This window comes from Saccoglossus kowalevskii, chromosome 14, assembly GCF_978046115.1.
Source record: "Saccoglossus kowalevskii chromosome 14, keSacKowa6.1, whole genome shotgun sequence".
NCBI classification, from domain to species: domain Eukaryota; kingdom Metazoa; phylum Hemichordata; class Enteropneusta; family Harrimaniidae; genus Saccoglossus; species Saccoglossus kowalevskii.
Genome location: NC_140654.1, coordinates 33460692 through 33477102, shown reverse-complemented (window position 1 = coordinate 33477102; position 16411 = coordinate 33460692). Strand labels below are relative to the sequence as shown.

At 37.3% G+C, this 16411-nt stretch overlaps 1 protein-coding gene across 1 annotated transcript in view; it reads left to right on the top strand.

Annotated features, from left to right (window-relative positions):
- Positions 1–5250, top strand: part of LOC102800724 (NF-kappa-B inhibitor-interacting Ras-like protein 2) — a 51024-nt gene extending 45774 nt beyond the window's left edge. The window contains exon 7 of the mRNA XM_085508168.1: positions 4329–5250. Within this exon, the coding sequence (XP_085364294.1) occupies positions 4329–4393 (65 nt within the window). The 3' untranslated portion in view covers positions 4394–5250. The remainder of the gene's footprint in view (positions 1–4328) is intronic.
- The last annotated feature ends 11161 nt before the right edge of the window (positions 5251–16411 follow it).

Genomic DNA, 16411 nt, shown 5'->3' with positions numbered 1-16411 from the left:
CACCACCTAGTCAGTTAGATATACACATGTAAACACCACCTAGTCAGCTCGATATACACATGTAAACACCACTTTGCTGCATATACACATGTAAACACCACCTAGTCTGCTGGATATACACATGTAAACACCATCTAGTCAGCTGGATATACACATGTAAACACCATCTAGTCAGCTGGATATACACATGTAAACCCCACTTAGTCAGCTGGATATACACATGTAAACACCACCTAGTCAGTTAGATATACACAAGTAAACACCACCTAGTCAGCTCGATATACACATGTAAACACCACCTAGTCACCTCGATATACACATGTAAACACCACCTATTCAGCAGGATATTCACATGTAAACACCACCTAGTCAGCAGGATATACATGTAAACACCACCTAGTCAGCTGGATATACACATGTAAACACCATCTAGTCAGCTGGATATACACATGTAAACACCACCTAGTCAGCAGGATATACATGTAAACACCACCTAGTCAGCAGGATATACACATGTAAACACCACCTAGTCAGTTAGATATACACATGTAAACACCACCTAGTCAGCTGGATATACACATGTAAACACCATCTAGTCAGCTGGATACACACATGTAAACACCATCTAGTCAGCTGGATATACACATGTAAACGCCACCTAGTCAGCTGGATATACACATGTAAACCCCACATAGTCAGCAGGATATACACATGTAAACACCACCTAGTCAGTTAGATATATACATGTAAACCCCACCTAGTCAGCAGGATATACACATGTAAACACCACCTAGTCAGTTAGATATACACATGTAAACACCACCTAGTCAGTTAGATATACACATGTAAACACCACCTAGTCAGCTGGATATACACATGTAAACACCATCTAGTCAGCTGGATACACACATGTAAACACCATCTAGTCAGCTGGATACACACATGTAAACACCATCTAGTCAGCTGGATATACACATGTAAACGCCACCTAGTCAGCTGGATATACACATGTAAACCCCACATAGTCAGCTGGATATACACATGTAAACACCACCTAGTCAGTTAGATATACACATGTAAACCCCACCTAGTCAGCAGGATATACACATGTAAACACCACCTAATCAGTTAGATATACACATGTAAACACCACCTAGTCAGTTAGATATACACATGTAAACACCATCTAGTCAGCTGGATATACACATGTAAACACCACCTAGTCAGCAGGATATACACATGTAAACACCATCTAGTCAGCTGGATATACACATGTAAACACCAGCTAGTCAGCTGCATATACATATGCAAACACCACCTAGTCAGCTCGATATACACATGTAAACACCACCTAGTCAGCTGGATATACACATGTAAACACCACCTAGTCAGCTGCATATACACATGTAAACACCACCTAGTCAGATATACACATGTAAACACCACCTAGTCAGCTGGATATACACATGTAAACACCATCTAGTCAGCTGGATACACACATGTAAACACCATCTAGTCAGCTGGATATACACATGTAAACGCCACCTAGTCAGCTGGATATACACATGTAAACCCCACATAGTCAGCAGGATATACACATGTAAACACCACCTAGTCAGTTAGATATATACATGTAAACCCCACCTAGTCAGCAGGATATACACATGTAAACACCACCTAGTCAGTTAGATATACACATGTAAACACCACCTAGTCAGTTAGATATACACATGTAAACGCCACCTATTCAGCTGGATATATGCATGTAAACACCACCTAGTCAGTTAGATATACACATGTAAACACCACCTAGTCAGCTCGATATACACATGTAAACACCTCCTAGTCAGCTGCATATACACATGTAAACACCACCTAGTCAGCTGGATATACACATGTAAACACCATCTAGTCGGCTGGATATACACATGTAAACACCATCTAGTCAGCTGGATATACACATGTAAACCCCACTTAGTCAGCAGGATATACACATGTAAACACCATCTAGTCAGCTGGATATACACATGTAAACACCACCTAGTCAGCTCGATATACACATGTAAACACCACCTAGTCAGCTCGATATACACATGTAAACACCACCTAGTCAACAGGATGTACACATGTAAACACCACCTAGTCACCTGGATATACACATGTAAACACCACTTAGTCAGCAGGATATACATGTAAACACCACCTAGTCAGCAGGATATACGCATGTAAACACCACCTAGTCAGTTAGATATACACATGTAAACACCACCTAGTCAGCTGGATATACACATGTAAACACCACCTAGTCAGCAGGATATACATGTAAACACCACCTAGTCAGCAGGATATACACATATAAACACCACCAAGTCAGCTGATATACACATGTAAACACCACCTAGTCAGCTGCATATACACATGTAAACACCATCTAGTCAGCTGGATATACACATGTAAACACCACCTAGTCAGCTGCATATACACATGTAAACACCACCTAGTCAGCTGGATATACACGTGTAAACACCACCTAGTCGGCTGGATATACACATGTAAACACCACCTAATCAGCTGGATATACACATGTAAACACCACCTAGTCAGCTGCAATATACACATGTAAACACCACCTATTCACCTGGATATACACATGTAAACACCATCTAGTCAGCTGGATATACACATGTAAACACCACCTAGTCAGCTCGATATACACATGTAAACACCACCTAGTCAGCAGGATATACACATGTAAACACCACCTAGTCATCTGGATATACACATGTAAACACCACCTAGTCACCTGGATATACACATGTAAACACCACCTAGTCAGCTGGATATACGCATGTAAACACCACCTAGTCAGCTGGATATACACATGTAAACACCACCTAGTCACCTGGATATACACATGTAAACACCATCTGATCACCTGGATATACACATGTAAACACCACCTGGTCAACAGGATATACATGTAAACACCACCTAGTCAGCAGGATATACATGTAAACACCACCTAGTCAACAGGATATACGCATGTAAACACCACCTAGTCAGTTAGATATACACATGTAAACACCATCTAGTCAGCTGGATATACACATGTAAACACCACCTAGTCATCTGGATATACACATGTAAACACCATCTAGTCGGCTGGATATACACATGTAAACACCATCTAGTCAGTTAGATATACACATGTAAACACCACCTAGTCAGCTGCATATACACATGTAAACACCATCTAGTCGGCTGGATATGCACATGTAAACACCACCTAGACAGCTGGATATACACATGTAAACACCACCTAGTCAACTGGATATACACATGTAAACACCACCTAGTCACGTGGATATACACGTATAAACACCACCTAGTAAGCTGGATATACACATGTAAACACCACCTAGTCAGTTAGATATACACATGTAAACACTACCTAGTTAGTTAGATATACACATGTAAACACCATCTAGTCGGCTGGATATACACATGTAAACACCATCTAGTCAGTTAGATATACACATGTAAACACCACCTAGTCAGCAGGATATATACATGTAAACACCATCTAGTCAGCAGGATATACACATGTAAACACCACCTAGTCAGCTGCATATACACATGTAAACACCATCTAGTCAGCAGGATATACACATGTAAACACCACCTAGTCAGCTGCATATACACATGTAAACACCATCTAGTCAGCTGGATATACACATGTAAACACCACCTAGTCAGCTGCATATACACATGTAAACACCATCTAGTCGGCTCGATATACACATGTAATTCCCACCTAGTCAGCTGGATGTACACATGTAAACACTACCTAGTCAGCTAGATATATACATGTAAACACCACCTAGTGGTTAGATATACATATGTAAACACCACCTAGTCAGTTAGATATACTCTTGTAAACACCACCTAGTCAGTTAGATGTACACATGTAAACACCACCTAGTCAATTAGATATACACATGTAAACACCACCTAGTCAGTTAGATATACATATGTAAACACCACCTAATCTGTTAGATACACTCGTGTAAACACCACCTAGTCAGTTAGAAATACACATGTAAACACCATCTAGTCAGTTAGATATACACATGTAAACACCACCTAGTCAGTTAGATATACACATGTAAACACCACCTAGTCAGTTAGATATACACATGTAAACACCACCTAGTCAGTTAGATATACACGTGTAAACACCACCTAGTCAGTTAGATATACACGTGTAAACACCACCATGAACAGCACTCTGTAAAGAAGCTAATATGAACTCTTTATGTTATTTTCAGGCAGATCATCATTCCCACTTGGTAGGAAGACTAAGCAAGGATCGTTTAATTCATCTGAAGCATAGGCACGAGATTTCTTAAGCCTACCTTTCTACTTTAAACAATGATGTTTTAAACAGTGTTGCTATGTGATAGATTCTTATTAAATTCTCAATGTGTAATGAATTAATCCCTCATCAACAATTCAAGGCTCAATATGTAATGAATTAATCCCTCAGCATAAATTCTAGGCGCAACATGTAATTAATAAATCCCTCAACATAGATTCTAGGTACAATGTGTAATGAATAAATCCCTCAGCATCAATTCAAGGCACAATATGTGATAAATAAATCCCTCAAAATAGATTCTTGGCGCAATGTGTCATGAACAAAACCCTCAGCATCAATTCTAGGCGCATTATGTAATGAATAAATACCCCAGCATCAATTCTAGGCTCATTATGTAATGAATAAATCCCTCAGCATCAATTCTAGGCTCAATGTGTAATTAATAATTTCCTCGACATTGATTCTAGGTGCAATATGTAATGAATAAATCCCTCAACATAGGTTCTAGGTTCAATTTGTAATGAATAAATCCCTCAGCATAGATTCTAGGCACAGTGTGTAATGAATAAAGCTCTCAACATTGATTCTAGGCGCAATGTGTAATGAATAAATCCCTTAACATAGGTTCTAGGCTCAATGTGTAATGAATAAATCCCTCAACATAGATTATAGGCGCATTGTGTAATGAATTAATCCATCAACATAGGTTCTAGGCTCAATGTGTAATGAATAAATTCCTCAACATTGATTCTAGGCGCATTATGTAATGAATAAATCCCTCAGCATCAATTCTATAGGCACAATGTGTAATGAATAAATCTCTCGACATCGATTCTAGGCGCAATGTGTAATGAATAAATCTCTCAACATAGGTTCTAGGCTCAATGTGTGATGAATAAATCCCTCAACATAGATTCTAGGCGCATTGTGTAATGAATAAATCCCTCAACATATGTTCTAGTCTCCATGTGTAATGAATAAATTCCTGAACATTGATTCCAGGCACAATGTGTAATGAATAAATCCCTCAACATAGATTCCTGGCGCAATGTGTAATGAATAAATCCCTCAACATAGATTCCTGGCGCAATGTGTAGTGAATAAATCCCTCAACATAGATTCCTGCCGCAATGTGTAATGAATAAATCCCTCAACATAGGTTCTAGGCGCAATATGTGATGAATAAATCCCTCAACATAGATTCCAGACGCAATGTGTAATGAATAAATCCCTCAACATAGATTCCAGACGCAATGTGTAATGAATAAATCCCTCAACATAGATTCAGGCGCAATGTGTAATGAATAAATCCCTCAACATAGATTCCAGGCGCAATGTGTAATGAATAAATCCCTCAACATAGATTCCAGACTCAATGTGTAATGAATAAATCCCTCAACATAGATTCCAGACTCAATGTGTAATGAATAAATCCCTCAACATAGATTCCAGACGCAATGTGTAATGAAAAATCCCTCAACATAGGTTCAGACGCAATGTGTAATGAATAAATCCCTCAACATAGATTCAGGCGCAATGTGTAATGAATAAATCCCTCAACATAGATTCCAGGCGCAATATGTAATGAATAAATCCCTCAACATAGATTCCAGGTGCAATGTGTAATGAATAAATCCCTCAACATAGATTCAGGCGCAATGTGTAATGAATAAATCCCTCAACATAGATTCCTGGCGCAATGTGTAATGAATAAATCCCTCAACATAGATTCCAGGCGCAATGTGTAATGAATATATCCCTCAATATAGATTCCTGGCGCAATGTGTAATGAATAAATCCCTCAACATAGATTCCAGGCACAATGTGTAATGAATAAATCCCTCAATATAGATTCCTGGCGCAATGTGTAATGAATAAATCCCTCAACATAGATTCAGGCGCAATGTGTAATGAATAAATCCCTCAACATAGATTCCAGGTGCAATGTGTAATGAATAAATCCCTCAACATAGATTCCAGGTGCATTGTGTAATGAATAAATCCCTCAACATAGATTCAGGCGCAATGTGTAATGAATAAATCCCTCAACATAGATTCCTGGGGCAATGTGTAATTAATAAATCCCTCAACATAGATTCCAGGCGCAATGTGTAATGAATAAATCCCTCTACATAGATTCCTGGCGCAATGTGTAATGAATAAATCCCTCAACATAGATTCCAGGCGCAATGTGTAATGAATATATCCCTCAACATAGATTCCAGGCGCAATGTGTAATGAATAAATCCCTCAATATAGATTCCTGGCGCAATGTGTAATGAATAAATCCCTCAACATAGATTCCAGGCGCAATGTGTAATGAATAAATCCCTCAATATAGATTCCTGGCGCAATGTGTAATGAATAAATCCCTCAACATAGATTCCAGGCGCAATGTGTAATTAATAAATCCCTCAACATATATTCCTGGCGCAATGTGTAATGAATAAATCCCTCAACATAGATTCAGGCGCAATGTGTAATGAATAAATCCCTCAACATAGATTCCAGGCGCAATGTGTAATGAATAAATCCCTCAACATAGATTCCACACTCAATGTGTAATGAATAAATCCCTCAACATAGATTCCAGACTCAATGTGTAATGAATAAATCCCTCAACATAGATTCCAGACGCAATGTGTAATGAAAAATCCCTCAACATAGGTTCAGACGCAATGTGTAATGAATAAATCCCTCAACATAGATTCAGGCGCAATGTGTAATGAATAAATCCCTCAACATAGATTCCAGGTGCAATGTGTAATGAATAAATCCCTCAACATAGATTCCAGGTGCAATGTGTAATGAATAAATCCCTCAACATAGATTCAGGCGCAATGTGTAATGAATAAATCCCTCAACATAGATTCCTGGCGCAATGTGTAATGAATAAATCCCTCAACATAGATTCCAGGCGCAATGTGTAATGAATATATCCCTCAATATAGATTCCTGGCGCAATGTGTAATGAATAAATCCCTCAACATAGATTCCAGGCGCAATGTGTAATGAATAAATCCCTCAATATAGATTCCTGGCGCAATGTGTAATGAATAAATCCCTCAACATAGATTCAGGCGCAATGTGTAATGAATAAATCCCTCAACATAGATTCCAGGTGCAATGTGTAATGAATAAATCCCTCAACATAGATTCCAGGTGCATTGTGTAATGAATAAATCCCTCAACATAGATTCAGGCGCAATGTGTAATGAATAAATCCCTCAACATAGATTCCTGGGGCAATGTGTAATTAATAAATCCCTCAACATAGATTCCAGGCGCAATGTGTAATGAATAAATCCCTCTACATAGATTCCTGGCGCAATGTGTAATGAATAAATCCCTCAACATAGATTCCAGGCACAATGTGTAATGAATATATCCCTCAACATAGATTCCAGGCGCAATGTGTAATGAATAAATCCCTCAATATAGATTCCTGGCGCAATGTGTAATGAATAAATCCCTCAACATAGATTCCAGGCGCAATGTGTAATGAATAAATCCCTCAATATAGATTCCTGGCGCAATGTGTAATGAATAAATCCCTCACATAGATTCCAGGCCCAATGTGTAATTAATAAATCCCTCAACATATATTCCTGGCGCAATGTGTAATGAATAAATCCCTCAATATAGATTCCTGGCGCAATGTGTAATGAATAAATCCCTCAACATAGATTCCTGGCGCAATGTGTAATGAATTAATCCCTCAACATAAGATTCCAGGCGCAATGTGTAATGAATAAATATCTCAACATAGATTCTAGACTCATTATGTAATAAATAAATCCCTCATCATCAGTTCTAGGCTCAATGTGTAATGAATAAATTCCTCAACATTGATTCTAGGCACATTGTGTAATGAATAAATCACTCAGCATCAATTCTATAGGCACAATGTGTAATGAATAAATCCCTCAACATTGGTTCTAGGCGCAATATGTAATGAATAAATCCCTCAACATAGATTACAGGCGCAATGTGTAATGAATATATCCCTCAACATAGATTCCAGACGCAATGTGTAATGAATAAATCCCTCAATATAGATTCCAGACGCAATGTGTAATGAATAAATCCCTCAACATAGATTCCTGGCGCAATGTGTAATGAATAAATCCCTCAACATAGATTCCAGGCGCAATGTGTAATGAATAAATCCCTCAATATAGATTTCTGGCGCAATGTGTAATGAATAAATCCCTCAACATAGATTCCAGGCGCAATGTGTAATTAATAAATCCCTCAACATATATTCCTGGCGCAATGTGTAATGAATAAATTCCTCAATATAGATTCCTGGCGCAATATGTAATGAATAAATCCCTCAACATAGATTCCTGGCGCAATGTGTAATGAATTAATCCCTCAACATAGATTCCAGGCGCAATGTGTAATGAATAAATATCTCAACATAGATTCCAGACTCAATGTGTAATGAATAAATCCCTCAACATAGATTCCAGACGCAATATGTAATGAAAAATCCCTCAACATAGGTTCAGGCGCAATGTGTAATGAATAAATCCCTCAACATAGATTCGGGCGCAATGTGTAATGAATAAATCCCTCAACATAGATTTCAGGCGCAATGTGTAATGAATAAATCCCTCAACATAGATTCAGGCGCAATGTGTAATGAATAAATCCCTCAACATAGATTCCTGGCGCAATGTGTAATTAATAAATCCCTCAACATAGATTCCAGTCGCAATGTGTAATGAATATATCCCTCAACATAGATTCCAGACGCAATGTGTAATGAATAAATCCCTCAATATAGATTCCTGGCGCAATGTGTAATGAATAAATCCTTCAACATAGATTCCAGGCGCAATGTGTAATGAATAAATCCCTCAATATAGATTCCTGGCGCAATGTGTAATGAATAAATCCCTCAACATAGATTCCAGGCGCAATGTGTAATTAATAAATCCCTCAACATATATTCCTGGCGCAATGTGTAATGAATAAATCCCTCAATATAGATTCCTGGCGCAATGTGTAATGAATAAATCTCTCAACATAGATTCCTGGCGCAATGTGTAATGAATTAATCCCTCAACATAGATTCCAGGCGCAATGTGTAATGAATAAATATCTCAACATAGATTCCAGACTCAATGTGTAATGAATAAATCCCTCAACATAGATTCCAGACGCAATGTGTAATGAAAAATCCCTCAACATAGGTTCAGGCGCAATGGGTAATGAATAAATCCCTCAACATAGATTCGGGCGCAATGTGTAATGAATAAATCCCTCAACATAGATTCCAGGCGCAATGTGTAATGAATAAATCCCTCAACATAGATTCAGGCGCAATGTGTAATGAATAAATCCATCAACATAGATTCCTGGCGCAATGTGTAATTAATAAATCCCTCAACATAGATTCCAGGCGCAATGTGTAATGAATATATCCCTCAACATAGATTCCAGACGCAATGTGTAATGAATAAATCCCTCAATATAGATTCCTGGCGCAATGTGTAATGAATAAATCCCTCAACATAGATTCCAGGCGCAATGTGTAATGAATAAATCCCTCAATATAGATTCCTGGCGCAATGTGTAATGAATAAATCCCTCAACATAGATTCCAGGCGCAATGTGTAATTAATAAATCCCTCAACATATATTCCTGGCGCAATGTGTAATTAATAAATCCCTCAACATAGATTCCAGGCGCAATGTGTAATGAATATATCCCTCAACATAGATTCCAGACGCAATGTGTAATGAATAAATCCCTCAATATAGATTACTGGCGCAATGTGTAATGAATAAATCCCTCAACATAGATTCCAGGCGCAATGTGTAATGAATAAATCCCTCAATATAGATTACTGGCGCAATGTGTAATGAATAAATCCCTCAACATAGATTCCAGGCGCAATGTGTAATTAATAAATCCCTCAACATATATTCCTGGCGCAATGTGTAATGAATAAATCCATCAATATAGATTCCTGGCGCAATGTGTAATGAATAAATCTCTCAACATAGATTCCTGACGCAATGTGTAATGAATTAATCCCTCAACATAGATTCCAGGCGCAATGTGTAATGAATAAATATCTCAACATAGATTCCAGACTCAATGTGTAATGAATAAATCCCTCAACATAGATTCCAGACGCAATGTGTAATGAAAAATCCCTCAACATAGGTTCAGGCGCAATGTGTAATGAATAAATCCCTCAACATAGATTCGGGCGCAATGTGTAATGAATAAATCCCTCAACATAGATTCCAGGCGCAATGTGTAATGAATAAATCCCTCAACATAGATTCAGGCGCAATGTGTAATGAATAAATCCATCAACATAGATTCCTGGCGCAATGTGTAATTAATAAATCCCTCAACATAGATTCCAGGCGCAATGTGTAATGAATATATCCCTCAACATAGATTCCAGACGCAATGTGTAAAGAATAAATCCCTCAATATAGATTCCTGGCGCAATGTGTAATGAATAAATCCCTCAACATAGATTCCAGGCGCAATGTGTAATGAATAAATCCCTCAATATAGATTCCTGGCACAATGTGTAATGAATAAATCCCTCAACATAGATTCCAGGCGCAATGTGTAATTAATAAATCCCTCAACATATATTCCTGGCGCAATGTGTAATGAATAAATCCCTTAATATAGATTCCTGGCGCAATGTGTAATGAATAAATCTCTCAACATAGATTCCTGGCGCAATGTGTAAAGAATTAATCCCTCAACATAGATTCCAGGCGCAATGTGTAATGAATAAATATCTCAACATAGATTCCAGACTCAATGTGTAATGAATAAATCCCTCAACATAGATTCCAGGCGCAATGTGTAATTAATAAATCCCTCAACATATATTCCTGGCGCAATGTGTAATGAATAAATCCCTCAATATAGATTCCTGGCGCAATGTGTAATGAATAAATACCTCAACATAGATTCCTGGCGCAATGTGTAATGAATTAATCCCTCAACATAGATTCCAGGCGCAATGTGTAATGAATAAATATCTCAACATAGATTCCTGGCGCAATGTGTAATGAATTAATCCCTCAACATAGATTCCAGGCGCAATGTGTAATGAATAAATATCTCAACATAGATTCTAGACTTATTATGTAATAAATAAATCCCTCGTCATATGTTCTAGGCTCAAAGTGTAATTAATAAATTCCTCGACATTGATTCTAGGTGCAATATGTAATGAATAAATCCCTCAACATAGATTCTAGGCACAGTGTGTAATGAATAAAGCTCTCAACAGTGATTCTAGGCGCAATGTGTAATGAATAAATCCCTCAACATAGATTCTAGGCTCAATGTGTAATGAATAAATCCCTCAACATAGATTCTAGGCGCATTGTGTAATGAATAAAGCTCTCAACATTGATTCTAGGCGCAATGTGTAATGAATAAATCCCTTGACATAGGTTCTAGGCTCAATGTGTAATGAATACATCCCTCAACATAGATTCTAGGCGCATTGTGTAATGAATTAATCCATCAACATAGGTTCTAGGCTCAATGTGTAATGAATAAATTCCTCAACATTGATTCTAGGCTCAATGTGTAATGAATAAATCCCTCAGCATCAATTCTAGGCGCAATGTGTAATGAATAAATCCCTCAGCATCAATTCTAGGCACAATGTGTAATGAATAAATCTCTCGGCATCGATTCTAGGCGCAATGTGTAATGAATAAATCTCTCAACATTGGTTCTAGGCTCAATGTGTAATGAATAAATTCCTCAACATAAATTCTAGGCGCATTGTGTAATGAATAAATCCCTCAACATTTGTTCTAGGCTCAATGTGTAATGAATAAATCCCTCAACATAGATTATAGGCGCATTGTGTAATGAATAAATCCCTCAACATATGTTCTAGTCTCAATGTGTAATGAATAAATCCCTCAACATAGGCTCTAGGCGCAATATGTAATGAATAAATCCCTCAACATAGATTCCAGACGCAATGTGTAATGAATAAATCCTTCAACAAAGATTAAGACGCAATGTGTAATGAATAAATCGCTCAACAAAGATTCCAGGCGCAATGTGTAATGAATAAATCCCTCAACATAGATTCCTGGCGCAATGTGTAATGAATAAATCCATCAACATAGATTCCAGACGCAATGTGTAATGAATAAATCCCTCAACATAGATTCCAGACGCAATGTGTAATGAAAAATCCCTCAACATAGATTCAGGCGCAATGTGTAATGAATAAATCCCTCAACATAGATTCCAGACGCAATGTGTAATGAATAAATCCCTCAACATAGATTCCAGACGCAATGTGTAATGAAAAATCCCTCAACATAGATTCAGGCGCAATGTGTAATGAATAAATCCCTCAACATAGATTCCAGGCTCAATGTGTAATGAATAAATCCGTCAACATAGATTCCAGACGCAATGTGTAATGAAAAATCCCTCAACATAGGTTCAGGCGCAATGTGTAATAAATAAATCACTCAACATAGATTCCAGGCGCAATGTGTAATGAATAAATCCCTCAACATAGATTCCAGACGCAATGTGTAATGAATAAATCCCTCAATATAGATTCCTGGCGCAATGTGTAATGAATAAATCCCTCAACATAGATTCCAATGTGTAAGGAATAAATCCCTCAATATAGATTCCTGGCGCAATGTGTAATGAATAAATCCCTCAACATAGATTCCAGGCGCAATGTGTAATTAATAAATCCCTCAACATATATTCCTGGCGCTATGTGTAATGAATAAATCCCTCAATATAGATTCCTGGCGCAATGTGTAATGAATAAATCCCTCAACATAGATTCCTGGCGCAATGTGTAATGAATTAATCCCTCAACATAGATTCCAGGCGCAATGTGTAATGAATAAATCCCTCAATATAGATTCCTGGCGCAATGTGTAATGAATAAATCCCTCAACATAGATTCCAGGCGCAATGTGTAATTAATAAATCCCTCAACATATATTCCTGGCGCAATGTGTAATGAATAAATCCCTCAATATAGATTCCTGGCGCAATGTGTAATGAATAAATCCTTCAACATAGATTCCTGGCGCAATGTGTAATGAATTAATCCCTCAACATCAATTCTAGGCTCAATGTGTAATTAATAAATTCCCCGACATTGATTATAGGCGCAATGTGTAATGAATAAATCCCTTAACATAGGTTCTAGGCTCAATGTGTAATGAATAAATCCCTCAACATAGATTCTAGGCGCATTGTGTAATGAATAAAGCTCTCAACATTGATTCTAGGCGCAATGTGTAATGAATAAATCCCTTAACATAGGTTCTAGGCTCAATGTGTAATGAATAAATCCCTCAACATAGATTCTAGGCGCATTGTGTAATGAATTAATCCATCAACATAGGTTCTAGGCTCAATATGTAATGAATAAATTCCTCAACATTGATTCTAGGCTCAATGTGTAATGAATAAATTCGTCAGCATCAATTCTAGGCGCAATGTGTAATGAATAAATTCGTCAGCATCAATTCTTGGCACAATGTGTAATGAATAAATCTCTCGACATCGATTCTAGGCGCATTGTGTAATGAATAAATCCCTCAACATATGTTCTAGTCTCAATGTGTAATGAATAAATCCCTCAATATAGATTCCTGGCGCAATGTGTAATGAATAAATCCCTCGACATAGATTCCAGGCGCAATGTGTAATGAATAAATCCCTTAATATAGATTCCTGGCGCAATGTGTAATGAATAAATCCCTCAACATAGATTCCAGGCGCAATGTGTAATTAATAAATCCCTCAACATATATTCCTGGCGCAATGTGTAATGAATAAATCCCTCAATATAGATTCCTGGCGCAATGTGTAATGAATAAATCCCTCAACATAGATTCCTGGCGCAATGTGTAATGAATTAATCCCTCAACATAGATTCCAGGCGCAATGTGTAATGAATAAATATCTCAACATAGATTCTAGACTTATTATGTAATAAATAAATCCCTCGTCATATGTTCTAGGCTCAAAGTGTAATTAATAAATTCCTCGACATTGATTCTAGGTGCAATATGTAATGAATAAATCCCTCAACATAGATTCTAGGCACAGTGTGTAATGAATAAAGCTCTCAACAGTGATTCTAGGCGCAATGTGTAATGAATAAATCCCTCAACATAGATTCTAGGCTCAATGTGTAATGAATAAATCCCTCAACATAGATTCTAGGCGCATTGTGTAATGAATAAAGCTCTCAACATTGATTCTAGGCGCAATGTGTAATGAATAAATCCCTTGACATAGGTTCTAGGCTCAATGTGTAATGAATACATCCCTCAACATAGATTCTAGGCGCATTGTGTAATGAATTAATCCATCAACATAGGTTCTAGGCTCAATGTGTAATGAATAAATTCCTCAACATTGATTCTAGGCTCAATGTGCAATGAATAAATCCCTCAGCATCAATTCTAGGCGCAATGTGTAATGAATAAATCCCTCAGCATCAATTCTAGGCACAATGTGTAATGAATAAATCTCTCGACATCGATTCTAGGCGCAATGTGTAATGAATAAATCTCTCAACATTGGTTCTAGGCTCAATGTGTAATGAATAAATTCCTCAACATAAATTCTAGGCGCATTGTGTAATGAATAAATCCCTCAACATTTGTTCTAGGCTCAATGTGTAATGAATAAATCCCTCAACATAGATTCTAGGCGCATTGTGTAATGAATAAATCCCTCAACATATGTTCTAGTCTCAATGTGTAATGAATAAATCCCTCAACATAGGCTCTAGGCGCAATATGTAATGAATAAATCCCTCAACATAGATTCCAGACGCAATGTGTAATGAATAAATCCTTCAACAAAGATTAAGACGCGATGTGTAATGAATAAATCGCTCAACATAGATTCCAGGCGCAATGTGTAATGAATAAATCCCTCAACATAGATTCCTGGCGCAATGTGTAATGAATAAATTCCTCAACATAGATTCCAGACGCAATGTGTAATGAATAAATCCCTCAACATAGATTCCAGACGCAATGTGTAATGAAAAATCCCTCAACATAGATTCAGGCGCAATGTGTAATGAATAAATCCCTCAACATAGATTCCAGACGCAATGTGTAATGAATAAATCCCTCAACATAGATTCCAGACGCAATGTGTAATGAAAAATCCCTCAACATAGATTCAGGCGCAATGTGTAATGAATAAATCCCTCAACATAGATTCAGGCGCAATGTGTAATGAATAAATCCCTCAACATAGATTCCAGGCTCAATGTGTAATGAATAAATCCGTCAACATAGATTCCAGACGCAATGTGTAATGAAAAATCCCTCAACATAGGTTCAGGCGCAATGTGTAATAAATAAATCACTCAACATAGATTCCAGGCGCAATGTGTAATGAATAAATCCCTCAACATAGATTCCAGACGCAATGTGTAATGAATAAATCCCTCAATATAGATTCCTGGCGCAATGTGTAATGAATAAATCCCTCAACATAGATTCCAATGTGTAAGGAATAAATCCCTCAATATAGATTCCTGGCGCAATGTGTAATGAATAAATCCCTCAACATAGATTCCAGGCGCAATGTGTAATTAATAAATCCCTCAACATATATTCCTGGCGCTATGTGTAATGAATAAATCCCTCAATATAGATTCCTGGCGCAATGTGTAATGAATAAATCCCTCAACATAGATTCCTGGCGCAATGTGTAATGAATTAATCCCTCAACATAGATTCCAGGCGCAATGTGTAATGAATAAATCCCTCAATATAGATTCCTGGCGCAATGTGTAATGAATAAATCCCTCAATATAGATTCCTGGCGCAATGTGTAATGAATAAATCCTTCAACATAGATTCCTGGCGCAATGTGTAATGAATTAATCCCTCAACATCAATTCTAGGCTCAATGTGTAATTAATAAATTCCCCGACATTGATTATAGGCGCAATGTGTAATGAATAAATCCCTTAACATAGGTTCTAGGCTCAATGTGTA